This window comes from Lobosporangium transversale (genome assembly GCF_002105155.1).
Source record: "Lobosporangium transversale strain NRRL 3116 chromosome Unknown BCR41scaffold_30, whole genome shotgun sequence".
In the NCBI taxonomy this organism is placed as follows: domain Eukaryota; kingdom Fungi; phylum Mortierellomycota; class Mortierellomycetes; order Mortierellales; family Mortierellaceae; genus Lobosporangium; species Lobosporangium transversale.
Genome location: NW_019029008.1, coordinates 259,566 through 274,501, shown reverse-complemented (window position 1 = coordinate 274,501; position 14,936 = coordinate 259,566). Strand labels below are relative to the sequence as shown.

General features: G+C 41.7%; 4 protein-coding genes across 4 annotated transcripts; 1 reads left to right on the top strand and 3 right to left on the bottom strand.

Annotated features, from left to right (window-relative positions):
* Positions 1–22: 22 nt before the first annotated feature.
* Positions 23–1,554, bottom strand: BCR41DRAFT_423777 (hypothetical protein; the record flags this gene model as incomplete). Its single annotated transcript, XM_022030331.1, has 2 exons — positions 466–1,554; positions 23–334 (listed from the first exon to the last, which is right to left on the bottom strand). Exons 1-2 carry the CDS (start codon positions 1,471–1,473, stop codon positions 23–25), a joined length of 1,320 nt encoding a protein of 439 aa, XP_021879367.1. The 5' UTR covers positions 1,474–1,554.
* A 187-nt stretch (positions 1,555–1,741) lies between these two features.
* BCR41DRAFT_357547 (hypothetical protein) lies at positions 1,742–3,435 on the bottom strand. Its single transcript, XM_022024921.1, has one exon. The coding sequence runs from the start codon at positions 3,280–3,282 to the stop codon at positions 1,786–1,788; it is 1,497 nt and encodes a 498-aa protein (XP_021879366.1). The 5' UTR covers positions 3,283–3,435; the 3' UTR covers positions 1,742–1,785.
* A 114-nt stretch (positions 3,436–3,549) lies between these two features.
* On the bottom strand, positions 3,550–6,888 carry BCR41DRAFT_357545 (hypothetical protein). Its single transcript, XM_022024920.1, has 8 exons — positions 6,773–6,888; positions 6,410–6,499; positions 6,075–6,293; positions 5,706–5,906; positions 5,023–5,557; positions 4,591–4,896; positions 4,270–4,478; positions 3,550–4,131 (listed from the first exon to the last, which is right to left on the bottom strand). The coding sequence occupies exons 1-8, from the start codon at positions 6,866–6,868 to the stop codon at positions 3,574–3,576; spliced, it is 2,214 nt and encodes a 737-aa protein (XP_021879365.1). The 5' UTR covers positions 6,869–6,888; the 3' UTR covers positions 3,550–3,573.
* A 618-nt stretch (positions 6,889–7,506) lies between these two features.
* BCR41DRAFT_423774 (hypothetical protein) lies at positions 7,507–14,327 on the top strand (the record flags this gene model as incomplete). Its single annotated transcript, XM_022030330.1, has 12 exons — positions 7,507–7,640; positions 7,773–7,809; positions 8,041–8,087; positions 8,231–8,415; positions 8,541–8,564; positions 8,681–8,712; positions 8,808–10,587; positions 10,696–11,055; positions 11,175–11,414; positions 11,516–12,763; positions 12,902–14,047; positions 14,166–14,327. Exons 1-12 carry the CDS (start codon positions 7,562–7,564, stop codon positions 14,325–14,327), a joined length of 5,340 nt encoding a protein of 1,779 aa, XP_021879364.1. The 5' UTR covers positions 7,507–7,561.
* Between the last annotated feature and the right edge of the window lie 609 nt (positions 14,328–14,936).

The window sequence follows — 14,936 nt, the reverse complement described above, 5'->3', positions numbered from 1 at the left end:
TTTTTTTTTTTTTTTTTTTTTTTTACTTTCGATATTGTTGATGTTCATCATTAAAGGCTTCTGTAACCATTGCAGCAATGGAGTCTCGCGTACGATCCTCGTTATCCTCTTCTCGATCGTGTCGACGATGACGACGGTTTAACCACCGGTCACGAAAACCACCACCGCTACCATTATAAGAATGGTCATCACGATTTTCTCGCGTGATCGTCTCTTCCACAGAGCCATCCGGGTGTTGAATCTTGATAATCGTCTCTGTCTCCCCATTGATGCTGTTCACAGTTCGGTGTTCAACCGTACCATCGGGACGTGTAACTGTTGTCTGACTATATGACTGATCAATTGTATTTATAAAAATTAAAAAATAAGAAAGTTAAATTCATTAGTCTATTAGCATCTTATATTTGTACAGACTTTTCTTTTCTTTCCCTTCTTCAACAATATTCATTCGCTTCTTTTTCTTACCTCAGTGTGTCCCCAGGTACGTCCACGAGGCCATCTTCTCGAATATCTTTCCTCTTCTTGATCCCTTTCACTTTGACTCACGCCCGTAAAGAGATGATGTTGATGATCCAATGGCTGCTCTTGAGATTTATTGTCTTTGTCTTCACTCTGATCGTTTCCACCCTCATGACGTTTGCGTTGCCACCAATGCCTAGCATCCCTCTCCCAGCTTGTGCCCACCTGCTTCACTTTCTCCACCAATGCGGGTACGGTCCTCTTGTGTTGTTGACTCTGATAATCATCACCATCATCCTCCATCTCGGATTCTTTCAACTCTCTAATAGTCGCGCCCGTGAGAGGATCATAATACTCTTTTGGATGGTGTGAATGATGTGGATGTTCATATTCATGTTGTCCCAATCGTCTAAAGAACGAATCTTCATGGGTCGTGAACAACAACCAATCCAACAGTCCTGGCGCTACCGAGGTCGTGATCACAGTCTTGCCCTCGTCTGGCGTTCCAGCCTTACCCTGAGTGATTGTGAATTCATCTATCTCTGATCCTGATCCTTTTCCTCCTCTAGTTACAACATCGGAAGAAGAAGAAGAAGTCGAAAAGATTTTTGAAGAGCCTTGGTTTTCTCCTTCTTCCAATGGAGGTAATTCCTCAATGGTGATTCGATATCGTTTCTTGGGGCCATCAGATCGAAGATTCCAGAAAGGAAGATTTTGAAGATGATGTTGATAATAAGATTGAAGAGGATGGTTCTCAAGAAACTCTTTACTGTTCCTTTCGAACGCAGAGATCTCCTTGGAAATACTTTCGAGTCCTCCAAAGACAGAGGAGTGCATCATATTGAGGAGGGAATTGACAGAGGAGTGCAGGGCTTGGGTCGCTTGATTAAATTCTCGGTTCAGAGCGTTGGGATCCATCGTGACTGAATAGATGGGTTTACCACTGCGGTCATTGTTATTATCGTTGTTGTTGTTATTGTTGTTGTTGTTGTTGTTGTTCCTGTCTTCTGACATGGTTGTAAATGCCTTCTTGAAGGTGTGTAGTTTTGCTGAATGTCAATGCTAAATTGTTGTGGGAATGAAAGAAGAATGAGGGCAAAAAAATAAGAGTTTATTATACTGTTTGAGACTTTTTTTTTTTTTTTTTTTTTTTTTTCCTTGGCTTTCGAAATCAATCTTTTTTTATCCAAAAAGGCAATTTCTGGAAAAAGTGTTTGTTTGCAATTATGTCAAGAAATAAAAAACAAGGTTAATTTGTTTATCATTTAATCGTTTAAACAATCTCATGTCATTTATTGTATTTGCATCATTTTATCATTTTCCTTTTCAGGGTTGTTGTGGAGGTGGATAGATCGACTCTGCTTGGTATGGCGCAACATTCAAAGTTGTAGAGGTGGTGGGAGTAGTAGCAATAGTAGTAGTAGTAGTAGTAGTAGAAGGAGAGAATGAAGAAGAAGAGGGCAGTGGAGATGGAGCTACAATCTCATATTGTTGCTGCCATGAACTCCTTGAAGTCGATGACTGATAGTTAAACTCGTTCTTTGCATCGCGCCATAACTTCCTTAATGTTGTCATTGGGTTCTGTACACTCATTGATCGTCGAATTTGCCCATTACTTGTTTCATATTGAGTGTTATCTGTAACCGTCGTCGTCGTTGTAATGGTTGGTGGCGCAAGTAGACCTAGTTCTGGTGGTCCCGGTCCTGTGCTTGAGAAAGGCGCGTAACAATATGATGTTGCCCTCGACCGTTGGGGCGACGACGACGAATGGAGCATGGCATCGCCGCCATTGCTATTCATAGCATCAGCACTAGCATTACCAGCATCATAACTATCATTATGACTATTTTCATGGGCCGTACTCCACCTCCTTCTCCCCTCACCCATGCTATTATGACTGGACATTCTGAACAAATCTGAATCATATATCGTTCGTTCTCTGAGATCGCGTCCTGTCGCGTGTTGAACTTTTCGCTCTGAAAAGTTCACTGGCACGGTGTGAATGCGCTTACAGACGGCTGTTTCTGACTCCAAGATCGTTCCACATTTCTTGCATCGGAATGTAGTTACTAGTTTTGGTATAGGTGTCATCGCAGGAAATGAAGGATAGGTTGGTGATTGCTGTTGTTGCTGTTGTTGCGATGAGGCTTGAGAGAGATATGGATGCTGTGTTATTGATGTTGACTCTACTCTACTATCCAGTTCATTATAGTAATTTTGCATAGCTCTCTTATCATCTTGAAAAAGTGAGGATGCCGCTGTTGCTGGTGTAGAAATTGTAGATGAATACAGCGACCATTGAGGGTTATGCGGACTAGGGGCGCTCGGCTCATATTGCACCGACAGGCTACTCGGTGTGGATGAAAGTGATATAGGGTATGTACCGTCGTTGGTGGTAGAGTCCTGAAGTGGTATCGTTGGGTATAATTGCGGCCTATAGAAATTACTAACAGTAAGGGTGACAAGGGGTGATGGAAAGAAATTATCAGAAGATGCTATTGGATAAGGCACTTCACTCGACGTATCAGGGACTGCCATGGTCATTGTGGGATACTGAGGATATTGTGCTGTTGATGCTACTGCTGCTACTGTTGGTATTGCGTTGGAGATAGTTGTCATGGGAGGATAATAGCTAATAGGCGGTGGCGACGGTAAGGATGTAGTGCCATCATGGTGCGTTGCTGCGCTAAGGACTGGGTACTGTTGGTGTGGAGCAATAGGACTAATAGGTGGGCTAGTTGTTGTTGCATTGGCCTCATAGGGTGGAGGTGCATCTCGATTATTCTCGTCCAAAGGACGGAATGTCATGGGTCCTTGTGGCATGAGGAAACAACAGGAAACTTGATAAAATGGATGAAGCAGCTAAAGATGTACGTGAGAGAAGTGAGAAGTGAGAAGTGAGAAGTGTGAGAAAGTGAAAAAGTTGAAAAGTGAGAAAAGTGGGAATGGGAATGGGTAAATGAAATTGAATGAACACGACACGTCGCTGAAGCAACAGCCATGAACTCTAGGTTTTCGACTTTTGGGACAAACCTAATTACACACAAACAAATGTTTATTTTCTTTTGAATTAAAATTAAATAAATAATGAGCGGCTTTGTGGGAAATCTATCTCTATCTCCAGCGATTGAGGCGTGTGTCTTTTGATTGGCTTGTCTTCTCCATTTGTCGATCCTGTTCTACAGAGTCTCTGCTTGATTTGCTTCCTACATGTCTCAAAAGCCGAGCCCTCGAAGACTCTGGGGGTTTTGTGATATTGACTAGGGCCGATGCAGGCTTTTTATTCTTCTTCTTATTCTCATTCGAGCCACCCTGACCTCGTTTGCGTTTTGGTTCAATCTTCTCAAGACCCAAGGCGAGATGGACATCGTCTTCAATATCTTCCCAACTCGATTGGTCTTTTATTATCGCCTTTGAAGTCGATCGAGTAGCAGATGACCTTAGCGAGGACGATGAGCCGGATGCTGCTGCAATAGCTCTATCGATCAGTGCGGCTTCTTGAGCATCGTCCAGTCCCTTGTCCTCTTCTTCCACCGGTACGTATCTACCATCCTCAGTTAATCGTTGAATTTGACCATACTCATCTCGAGGGACGATAGGACCATGATATGGACATCGCACCAGGTCTCGTCTCATGCAAAGCCGTCCATTGCTCATGGGATAGCGACATGCCTATAAAAGAGTGATTAATTCATTGCAATAATAGAAGAGTGTTGTAGTAACATTTTTTTTTTTTTTTTTTTTTTTTTTTTCCTAAAAAAAAAAAAAAAAAAAAAAAAGAAAAGAAAAAAGACTATAAAAGCGCTTTACCTTGATGACTTTGGGCAGTTGGGGACTATAAATACGTGTACGCATCTTCATACGCTCCAAAGTAGCATCCGATACCATGTTACTCCCATCGCCCACTCCGAGGAATCGATGCGAGCGCTCAAGTCCTGAAGTGTTGAATGCCATTTCCTTTTTGTCCCATACTGCCAAATCATCATCCCACGGCACAACTGGTGCTCTCGCCAATAGCTCTGTTATTTTTTATTTTAGCAAGTCATTAAGACCAGATGTTAGTTAATAATTAGCTAATTGAAGCAACACATGAAGCTTTTTTATTTTTTATTTTTAAATATACATCTGTACCTTGTCTTGTTGCATCAGCATCGTCTATTGGTGGAGTTGATACCTCGCTGGTAGCCCTTGAGGAGTCCTCAATAGACTCTTGTTCCTGCCTTCGAGACACCACCCGGGTGCCTCCAGCATAAGTTGGATCGTCTTTTAAAATATCCTCACCCTGCATCGCAAAGACTGCATTTCTTGGTTTCTTGGGCTGGCTTGGTTGAGTATTCCTCTTTGGTTGCTTTCCTTTCTTCTTATCATTACGAGAGGCCAAGATATCTACCTCTTCAAACTCTTCATTATCTTCATCAGAGTCATGATCATTCGGTCCTAAAAACACACGCATATAAAAGATAACAGTCAGTATCGGTTTCAATGCTTCGGTTTGCTTTCAGTCTGACTTTTTTTTTTTTTTTTTTTTTTTTTTTTTTTGCCTTTTCCCTTTTGTTTCATTACCATACATAGTGTCCATATTGACACCTAAATCCTCACTCTTGCTCTTCGCATCTGCTACACTTTTTTTAAGATCAATAGCCAGCCTGAGCAGTCGGTCATATTCGGTTTTTGGCTCGCATGCTTCCCGATCGGCTTTCATCAAGATGTCTAGCCAGTCCATGACCAAGGGCCAATGCTTCTTGACAACTAAACGATAGCATTCTCGTAGTGTACTAAAGACTTCTCGATTGTCTTCAGATTCCACAACATCTACAGGGTTGTCCTTGTTCAGGGTAATGGTCAATTTGTATCGATTGGATCCTAATGCATTTTCATGTACACCGAGAGGGTCATGCCGAAGTATCTCTTCATCATTATCGCTCTCTATTGCCTGATCTTCATTTCTATTATCATCGTCATCGTCATTATGTGTCGTTTCTGTCTCTGCCGTGTTTACTGTTGTTGAAATATCCTTTTCGGTCGTAGGGACGTTGAAAATTGCATTTAGAGCAGCCTCGTCGTCTAGTTTTGGTACTAGGATTTCAAAACAAGAGTTCTATAATAATGTAAAAAAAAAAAAAAAAAAAAAAAAAAAAAAAGGTATTAGGTATAGGGATATATTGTTGTAGTTCATGAAATGGTTTCCACGCGATACTATTTTTTTTTTTTTTTTTTTTTTTTTTTTGATTTCTTCCGACACATGCCATCTTTCTTATATTGTCCTGAATATCCTCCGCTTTTTCTTCCATTTCCGCAGCAGCCTTTTCATATTTCTTTTGACGAAGCCGTCGAGTCATCTCTTCTTGTGCTCTTTGCTCTGCACTTCGAGCCTCATCTGTCACGGGAACGAGGTTTGTAAAATCGACCTTGAGGTGATATTTTAAGAAGTCATATCCCAATGCAATCTAGAAAAATTCATCGAAAATGAAAAAGAAATGAAAAGAAAAGAAAAGAAAAGAAAAGAAAAAAAAAAAAGAAAAAACCCCAGCAGTTTATTACTTGTTTGTTTTTTTCTTAATCGCCTTTATATCTATGATAAAAAATAAACATGTTTTTTTTTTTTCTTTTGTTACCTGTTTATAAACGGATCCATATTTTGCATTCCATTCGTTTGTGAGCGAGATAGCCAATTGCTTGGTCTTGTTGGCGAACAAAACTGGAGGAGGAAGTGGATTCTGATGGATACCAACTGTCAACTGCAGAAAGATAGAATAATCTGCGACCAATAACTCACGAAAGACATGAGATCGTTGAAATAGCTCCGCAATGAGTTGTGTACTTGAAAAGCGGATCTTTATTAGAAAAAGGGGGAAAAAAAAAGTATGTTATAATGCCATTATGACTAGATGTTGTAGTAAACAGGCACAGATATGAAGGCAGACAGTAAAGATTGTATTATAAAGTATACCTGAGCATGCTTGCGTTGAAGCTGGATCATCAATAACTCATAGGCAATCCTGACATTTGTATCTGATTTTTTGCAAATCTTCTTCACTTGCTAAACGTTGGTGTCAAATGATGGAGTTGTTAAAAGTGAGTGATATGTTTACAAAAAGATAAGAGAGAGAGGGTGAGGGAGAGGGTGAGAGGGATTGGATGGAAAAATGGATAGAAAGGATATGTCAAACGACTATGATGGTGTCAAACGAGCATGTCCCCCTTCCTTCCCCTTCACTCCCTCATTCTTGAAGTGAATTTGCATTACATGCATTCTATTCATTCAAAAGGGGGAGTGAAGGAATTGTTTTTTTTTTGTTTAATGTTTTCACACCTTCACTTGAGTAGGATCGAGATAGAGGTCACCACTCTTTGTGATGGTGAGAATGAGAGTGGACAAAGTCTCACGTTCCTCAATGTTGATGGTCATTTGTTATGCAAAAGCAGAATAGAACAAAAAAAAATAAAAAAAAAAGTGAGAAAGAAAAAGACTAGAAGAGGATACTTTAAATGCAGCTGAGCCCCTTTTCAATTGACGAGGATTGTCCAATGCGTCATCCTGAGTTGACGGACAACTGTGCCATGTCATGTGCTGTAGCGCAGCAAACTTGTCATGTCTGTTCTGTTGTATACATCTTTGTCAGGCAATGGTTTGGGAGCATTTTCACAGACTAGCGTATTAGCGCATTAGCGTCTTACTAATGGCTAATAACTCGTCAGACTGGATTTAGCCCAATGGGCCAAGCCCGATGTTTTTTCTTTTTACTTTTTACTTTTTCTAGATGTGTTGTTACAAATTTGGTGGCAATACCCTTGTATCACAGGGCACAGGGACCACTCAGACTCAGGGGAGACAGACAGAAAAAAAACCCCCATTGCATCATCCTGTCACTTAATTTCTTTTTTTTTCTTCTTCTTCTTTTAAATTCATTCATCCGGTTTCTCATTCCTCTTTAGACTTTTTTTGTACAGGACTACATTAGACTACACTCCACTGCACTGCACCACACTACATACATCGCCCACATTCTTTTTTTTTTTTTTTTTTTTTTTTTTTCCTTCAGTTCTCTTATAAGTTCTCATATTCCCATATCCTCTCAATCTCACTACACACAGACCAAACATGACTTCAAAGAAATCTGCCTTGGATGCATTGCGCTCACAGGTGCTTTCTCACACTGGATCAGAAGAGCGGGTTGAAGGTTAGAAAGCTCATTTTCTTACTGAAATAAAAAGTAAAGAACAATAAAAAGATGTTCAGAACAAACTGACCTTTTTTTTTTTTTTTTTTTTTTTTTTTTTTTCGCTGTTCTTTACTATCTATCATATCCTAGTCAACCAACGGCATCTCATTGACAAAATCTTGGCAAGGTTCGTTTTTATTTGTTTCGTATTATTTTTTATGTCATGAAAAAAGCGCTGCGTGTATGTATTTGTGTTTGATCTGAAGTGATCTAACGAAAAAAAAAAATCAAATCAAACACTTGGCAAAGATGACGTGGCCTGCATGGTAGTCGGTTAATGGGTGTATCAGTTGGGGTCACGAGGAGATTAACAAAGATATTTCCAAAGGAAACTAACCATCGATCCTCTTAATTTTAGATACTCTGCTGAATATGTAGTTTACCGCGAACTCATGCAGAACTCTGGTACATATTATACTATATGACTTCTCCGTTCAAATGTCATGACATAATGTTACCTTTTCTATTTGCTTATCTTTACTGATTCTTTTTTCTTTTCTTCTTTTCCTCTCTCTCTCTCTCCTTACCTTATCAATTGTCCCCCGTAGATGACGCTGGAGCTAAAGGAATAGAAATTGTTTTTGAAACTGGGTCGCCTGGTCGTCACGAAACAGCCCCGAATTTGAACTCAAAGATTACACGAGTCTTGTTCAAAAACAATGGCATGGATTTCCGACCAGAAGATTGGAATCGGCTGAAAAAGATTGCGGAAGGAAATCCTGATGAATCCAAGGTATCAAGAATTATATATATATATATAATACAAACCTTTTATTTTCAGCTTCTTCTTTTTAGGTCCTAACAACCCTTTTTTTTTTTTTTTTTTTTTTTTTTTTTTTTCTATTGTCTACGATCTAGATCGGTGCTTTTGGTGTCGGATTCGTAAGTTACAAAGATAGGCATTTGGGTCACTCGAGTTTATATCTATCAACGCATTTGGATTAACTGGATCTTTTTTTTTTTTTTTCTTTCTTTTCTTGTGCTAATAATATGAGCAGTACTCACTGTTTTCCATCTGTGAGGAGCCTTTGTAAGTATCCATGTAGACAGTATGCTGCTAAATGAATTATCCTCATGTGCATATATTCCTGTTCTAACTACAGTGCCCTTGTTTCCCAACTATAGTGTATCGTCTGGAAAGGAATGTATGGCTTTTTACTGGAGAAATGATCAGCTGTATGCCAAAAGAGCTCAGATTCCAGAGGAAGATTTACAGAAGGATGGTTGGACGACTTTTCTACTTGATCTGCGTGAGCCCATAGACATGTTAGACATGGATGAGTTTGCTCCTTTCCTGGCGCGATCTCTTGGGTTCACAGGAAACCTACGAGAAATAACTGTATATCTGGACCACCATCGACTCTTGAACATCACTAAAAGAATGCGCGAACCCCGTCCAATGACACTTTCAAAGTCCATGTATAAAACATCTCCGGAAAAGATATTTACACTAAAGTCCGTTGAGCTCCAAAGCGTGCAGATGGATGCGACTAGGATGGAGGTCTCAAGATGGACTCGCGAAGTAACTACAACTGTCACAACTATCTTTCTCAAAACAGCATCTGGGCATATGGATGTTAATGTATCCAAAAAATTCGCTGCAGAGATGGAGCGCACAACTAAGAAATATCCTCCAGCTCAAACGGCCATTCAGATTCTCTATGTCGGACATGATGAGAAACAGGCTTCTACAGAAAACAAGTCAATATTTAAAGACCTAGTGCCATTTCCGGAACAGGGCAGAATCTTTATTGGTTTTCCAACACATCAAACAACTGGGTTCTGCAGCCACGTTGCGGGTCGATTCATTCCAACGGTCGAACGCGAGAGCTTGGATTTTGTCGACAAATGCCTTCAAGTCTGGAATCACGAGCTTTTATGCATGGCCGGATTGCTTTCAAGGGCTATCTATGAAGACGAACTCGCTCAGATTGGCCATCTTTACAATGAAATGATCCTGGCACATCAAAACATGGATCAGCCTGATGATCAAGTTAGTGCAACAGCACGGGAATGGTTGGAGAAGCGAGCACTCCATGCATTGCAAGCATTTGAATACCACCAAAGCACACCTAGTCCCCAGGTCTCTCACTACATTGAAGGCTATTTCTTTAGGATGTCAACCGCTGCCCTCTCGATTCTTTCTTCTCATGGTGTTAAGGAGCTCGATAAGATCCGTATTCCTGATCCGGCCATGTCAGCATTTTTGAAGCAACTTCCAACTATCCCCTCAAGTTTGTATACTGGAAGTCAAAAATATATTGAAAAATTGGAGAAACAAGGAAAAGTAAAGAGAATTTCATTCAAAGACGTCCTTACTGAGCTCGAGAACCGAACGCTGACAGTGGAGCAAATGACTGCTATGCTGAAATGGTGGATCAACTATCAAGGCAGGCACACTCTTTCAGATGGGGATGTCGACTCATTTTTCCAACTGGCACTTGTTTGTTCAGGTGACACAGTAAAGCCACTCTCGACACTAAAGTGGTTCGTCAATCCAAAAGTGACGCCGATTGATATGCCTCTACCGCCTAATACCATCCCATATGACATCACAAAGACATTTACACAGCCGGAACTCTACAGAATATCTGGTACTTGGCAGGAGCTCAATCTCATTGAGTGGACGAAATTTATTGTGAACGATCCAGAGTTTGTGGCGTCACCTGTATTTGCAGAAAAGGTCCTTCATGTCTTGTCACGCGGGTGGGGTCAGTTACATGAGAATCAACAAAAGGCTATTGTGGCCATGTTGGTGCAGAAGACATGTATCCCTACCAAGTATGGTATGAAACTTCCAAACGAATCTTACTTCAAAACCGTGACATTATTCCCGGATCTGCCTGTCATGGTATTTACAAAGCAGCCGCTTGAGAAATTGTTGTTGACCATGGGTGCCAGAAAGGTAACCATAAACTCACTTGTGTCTATTTCGTCCATGAATCAAAACGACTACATCAGCCCAGGTTGGTACTAACACATTACTGAATATATTATCCTTCAATTCAACTAGAGCGTTGAGCTGCAACTGGTGTTTGACCGACTTGTGAATGCAGGAAGTTGGGATCATATGCAGCTGGTCAAGTACCTCACTTCTGTAAGAGAAACTCTCTCACCGAATGAGATGAAGCGTCTCAAGGCCACTCCGATTTTCCCTAGAGAAAACTTTGAAAAGAACAAGGCTGCTCCAACATTACCTCCACCCGCTCCACCGAAAGATAAAGAAGGAAGCGCCGCCACCACTGGTGCAGCCTCAGGAAAAGTGCCCAATACCGGCCCTCCACCGCTGCCTATTAAGCGTTACGCTGCCAGTACGCTCTATGTCCCTACAGATGACCACATAGCCCTGGGCTTGCCTGTCATTGAGTGGAAGGTATTTGTCGCGTGTGAAATCATTTCGAATGACGACAGTTAAAAAAAAAAAAAAAAAAAAAAAAAGCCCCATTTTAGACAGGCCATGTACTAAAATTACTCATTATTTGTCTTCTATAGGGTCGGTGGAGATCGACGTCAGATGAGGCTAAGCTTCTGTTGGAGCTGGGATTACTAACACATCCGTCATTGGATGTTTTACTTACGTTGGCTGCACCTCCATCTGAACAGACAGTTCAAGTCAAGGCTCTGCAGTATTTGCTCGAGCATTTCAAGACCCTCTATGCACCTTACTACAACCCTAAGAACGTCAAAGTCGCATTCTTGCCAACTGTGGATAACAAAATGGAAACACCAGAGGTATGCTATACATGCTGTTTATTCTTACGGGCATATGTTTGTGTATGAAAGTGATGAGCAAGCCTCAATTGACTAAGTATACACTCATTATTTCTGACTAGGGATGCTACTGGAACGCTGCATGCAGTGTTATGGGCTTTCCTGTGTTACGTGAAGATTTGCGGGTACACGCAGCTATGCTTCGGATCCGAGAGAATCCTCCTGCACTAAAGTTGATTGAGAAACTAGAGACTTCTCCTCCACCTACTAAAGAGAAGGCACGGCAAATATTTGAATTCTTGGGTAAATTCCAAGGTGAGTTTAGCCACCATCACTGGCTTACTCTCCGCGGTATGAAGTTTATTCCTCTGGATGACTCCGGAAAGTCTTTTACGGAGCCTCAGGCCTGTTATTTCTATAAGAAAGACTCTGCATTCCATCCAGATTTGCTTACTACAGTTGATTTTGGTCGGGCTGCGAACCTTTTTCTCAAGTCGTGCGGTGTCAAGGAGGAACCCACCCCAATGGAGCTGACACAGCTTGTTGTTCGTTCTCCACAAGATTTCCTAAACAGGAACGGAGGTGTCGAGAATTACAAGTCAATCCTACGTCAGATTGCGTCTCATATGCATGTCATTCGGACAAATAAGACCCTAGTCAAAGAGATGGTCAGTGCACCATTTTTGTTGGGTGAGAGACGGATTAACCAGGATTTGGAGGAAGAAAGTTCGTCAACAGCTACTGCGGGCGATAAGACAGGAGGAGCTGATGATACAGGTGATTCATCTATTGCTAGCTTGGGGCAAGTTGTTGTTCAGTACAAGCTTGCAAGAGCTTGCGACATCTACTTGATTGATGACACTGTCCTTCAGCAGATCTTTACGCCTCTCAGTGCTCCTATGGAGAGTCTTTTGGAAACACTCTACGAATCACTGGGCAGCACTTGGATCTCGAAACAGGTCAAGGAGAATTGTCGTCCGCAGGGGGCATTAGCAGTGACACGGAGGTCACAGAGCCTGCAGGAATTAATTGTTGAGCGTGCACCATTACTTTTGAGTGACCATCCGCCTAATCGATTGAATTTTGATTTGGACTGGTTGACTACCAAGCTCAAGGTGCGCCAGGTACCCGAAATTCAACTGCGACGGGAGTTTGTCCCTACTGGTGCAACACATATCGAGTCAACTACAGCATGTGTCGTCCAAGACCAAGCTAAAGCTTACTACCTACTTGTCACTGCAAAGGGTGATATGGATTACTTTGATATTGCTGATGCCTTGGCAAAGCTGTTGCTGAAAAAGAAAAAGTTGAACGATTCGATTTGGTGGTCGAACCTGCTCTTTACTAGCTTATTGAATTTGAAGCGCAAGGTAATGCAAATAGACAACATTTGATTCACACTTTCAGCTCAACACTATATATTACTATGTCAATATCCCAATTTTTTTTTTTTTTTTTTTTTTTTTTTTTTTCTAACATCAATACCTTATGGCTTTATTCTCATTTAGGGATTCCAAGTGGATCGAATTCTGAATGCAAAAAAGGCTGAGCAAGCTAGAATTGAAGCAGCCGCCAAGGCTGATGCTGCCGCTGCTGCGCAGGCAGCTAACAGTGCTCCTGGGCCTAAGAAAATGGCAGAGTACCTTGCACAGTTAAAGGATGTTTTCCCAGATTGCGACCCTGCCTATTTGATGGATGCACTTTCCAAAGAGAACCAGGACCATGTTCAGCGTGTTACCATGAAGTTGCTGGACTCTGGATATCCTCGTATTGAAGGAGGTAAGAATAGGTCCAGTCAGGTGCCAGCTCCTGCACATGTACCGGGATCCTTTCCATCACAGGATAATAGCAATGTCTCCACCATCTCTACGCTACCTCCCGCACCGCCTGCAAAAGCAAGTTTACCATCGCCATCAGGTTCTGGTGGAGGAGGGTCATTTTTTAGTCGCTTGAAGAGTATCAGAGACTCTGTGATTGGAAGGCCAATTAGTCAGGATACATTGACTGGGATCACACCTTCTGGTTCAGATAAGTCCTCAGACATCAAGCGAACATCGGTTACATCGACAGCGCCGACTACCAACTCTGTCATCAAGAGCTTCACCCCTGACTACCAAGAGAACTTGCAGCAATCTCTCCAGAAAGCGATTCGAAACTGTCGATCGAATGGCCGGGACGATATTGCGAGTGAACCAACAGCGTCGCAAGTGTCAGAAGTGTTGACGAATTCATATTGTGATGTCAAACCAGGTCATCAACTTAGTTTTGTAGGCCATGCTGGTGAACTCGAGTTTTATCTGGATAAAAGCTGTGATGCTGATGAGATCATGACCAAAGACAACCTCAAATCATTAGCTCGGTTCGTGAGGCTGTTAATGGTGTTGGCACAGGACGTCTTTGGGCTTGTGCCTGAGACGATGCATGTCTACTACGATCCCGATGGTCAAGCCATTGCTTTCAATCGTGGAGGGGCTTTGTTCTTCAACTGGAGATACTTTGTAGCCTTAGGACACGATGATGGGGCTGGATTGACCCCGAAGCAGGTACAAGGAAAGACTGTTAGTTCTAGGGATGTCGGACTTATTTACTGGTTCTTCACGATGGCCCATGAGTTGGCGCACAATTTCGTCAGTGAACATAGCAGCAAGCATGAGGTATGCTGGCTTTTTTTTTTTTTTTTTTTTTTTTTTTGTTTTTTCGTTTGTTTTTGTTTTTACAATTATGCCTCATCAAAGAGAAACTAACAAGTTACGTTTATTGTTCTCTTCATAGTTCTATTTTTCATCCTTCTGCGAGGAATACCTTCCAGCATTGATGACGGCCATGGTAGCAAAGTCCTTGCCTTCAACCGAAACAAGCACCAGTGTCAGTCCAACAGCTGCGACAGCAGCGCCTGCCCTACCCAATATTATGGACACACCTGTGCCTAATTAGAGGGAAAGAAAAATATGAATGAATGAATGCATAATATGTAGAATAAAAATGAAGGATGATCCGAACGTACACGGTGTGATTGAGCACTTGAATTCGATGTTGACTGGCTGGCAAGAAATCATCAGCTCATACACATTCAAAGTTGTCTACAGACCAGGTGCGCTTAATGTTTTATCAGACGCTCTGTCTCGTCAGTTCCTTCAAGAACTGTGGACAAGTCGCTCACCGTCTAGTAGTAATGAGAAAGTCTATGGATACATGCATATGCTGCAAGGTGAAGAGAATCCTAAAGACGTTGTGCATGAAGACAAGCGAGTCGATGTATTGAAGGAAGCACATGACATGTCCCATTCAGGCACGAATGCCATGGTGAATTACATTCATTCGCTTCAGAAGACTTAGCCTAATTTAGCCAAAGACTGTCTTGCCTATGTTAAACGATGCCGCGAGTGTCAAAGAGTTAGCATAGAATGCAAGGGATACCACCCTATGAAGGCAATCCATGCTCAACTATCTGGAGATCATATGGCAGTTGATCTCGTTGGCCAACTCCCTGGCACTAAGAACGACAATATTAGACTTATAGTCTTGGTTGACGTTTGTACCCGG

What these genes read in the sequence shown, in the direction of transcription:
- BCR41DRAFT_357547 (XM_022024921.1), bottom strand. Translation starts at nt 3,282, where the DNA reads ATGCCACAAGGACCCATGACATTCCGTCCTTTGGACGAGAATAATCGA.
- BCR41DRAFT_357545 (XM_022024920.1), bottom strand. Translation starts at nt 6,868, where the DNA reads ATGACCATCAACATTGAGGAACGTGAGACTTTGTCCACTCTCATTCTC. An exon ending in TCGATCCTACTCAAGTGAAG is followed by an intron (nt 6,500 to 6,772) that starts GTGTGAAAACAT and finishes ACCAACGTTTAG; the next exon opens with CAAGTGAAGAAGATTTGCAA. An exon ending in AGGACAATATAAGAAAGATG is followed by an intron (nt 5,558 to 5,705) that starts GCATGTGTCGGA and finishes ACATTATTATAG; the next exon opens with AACTCTTGTTTTGAAATCCT.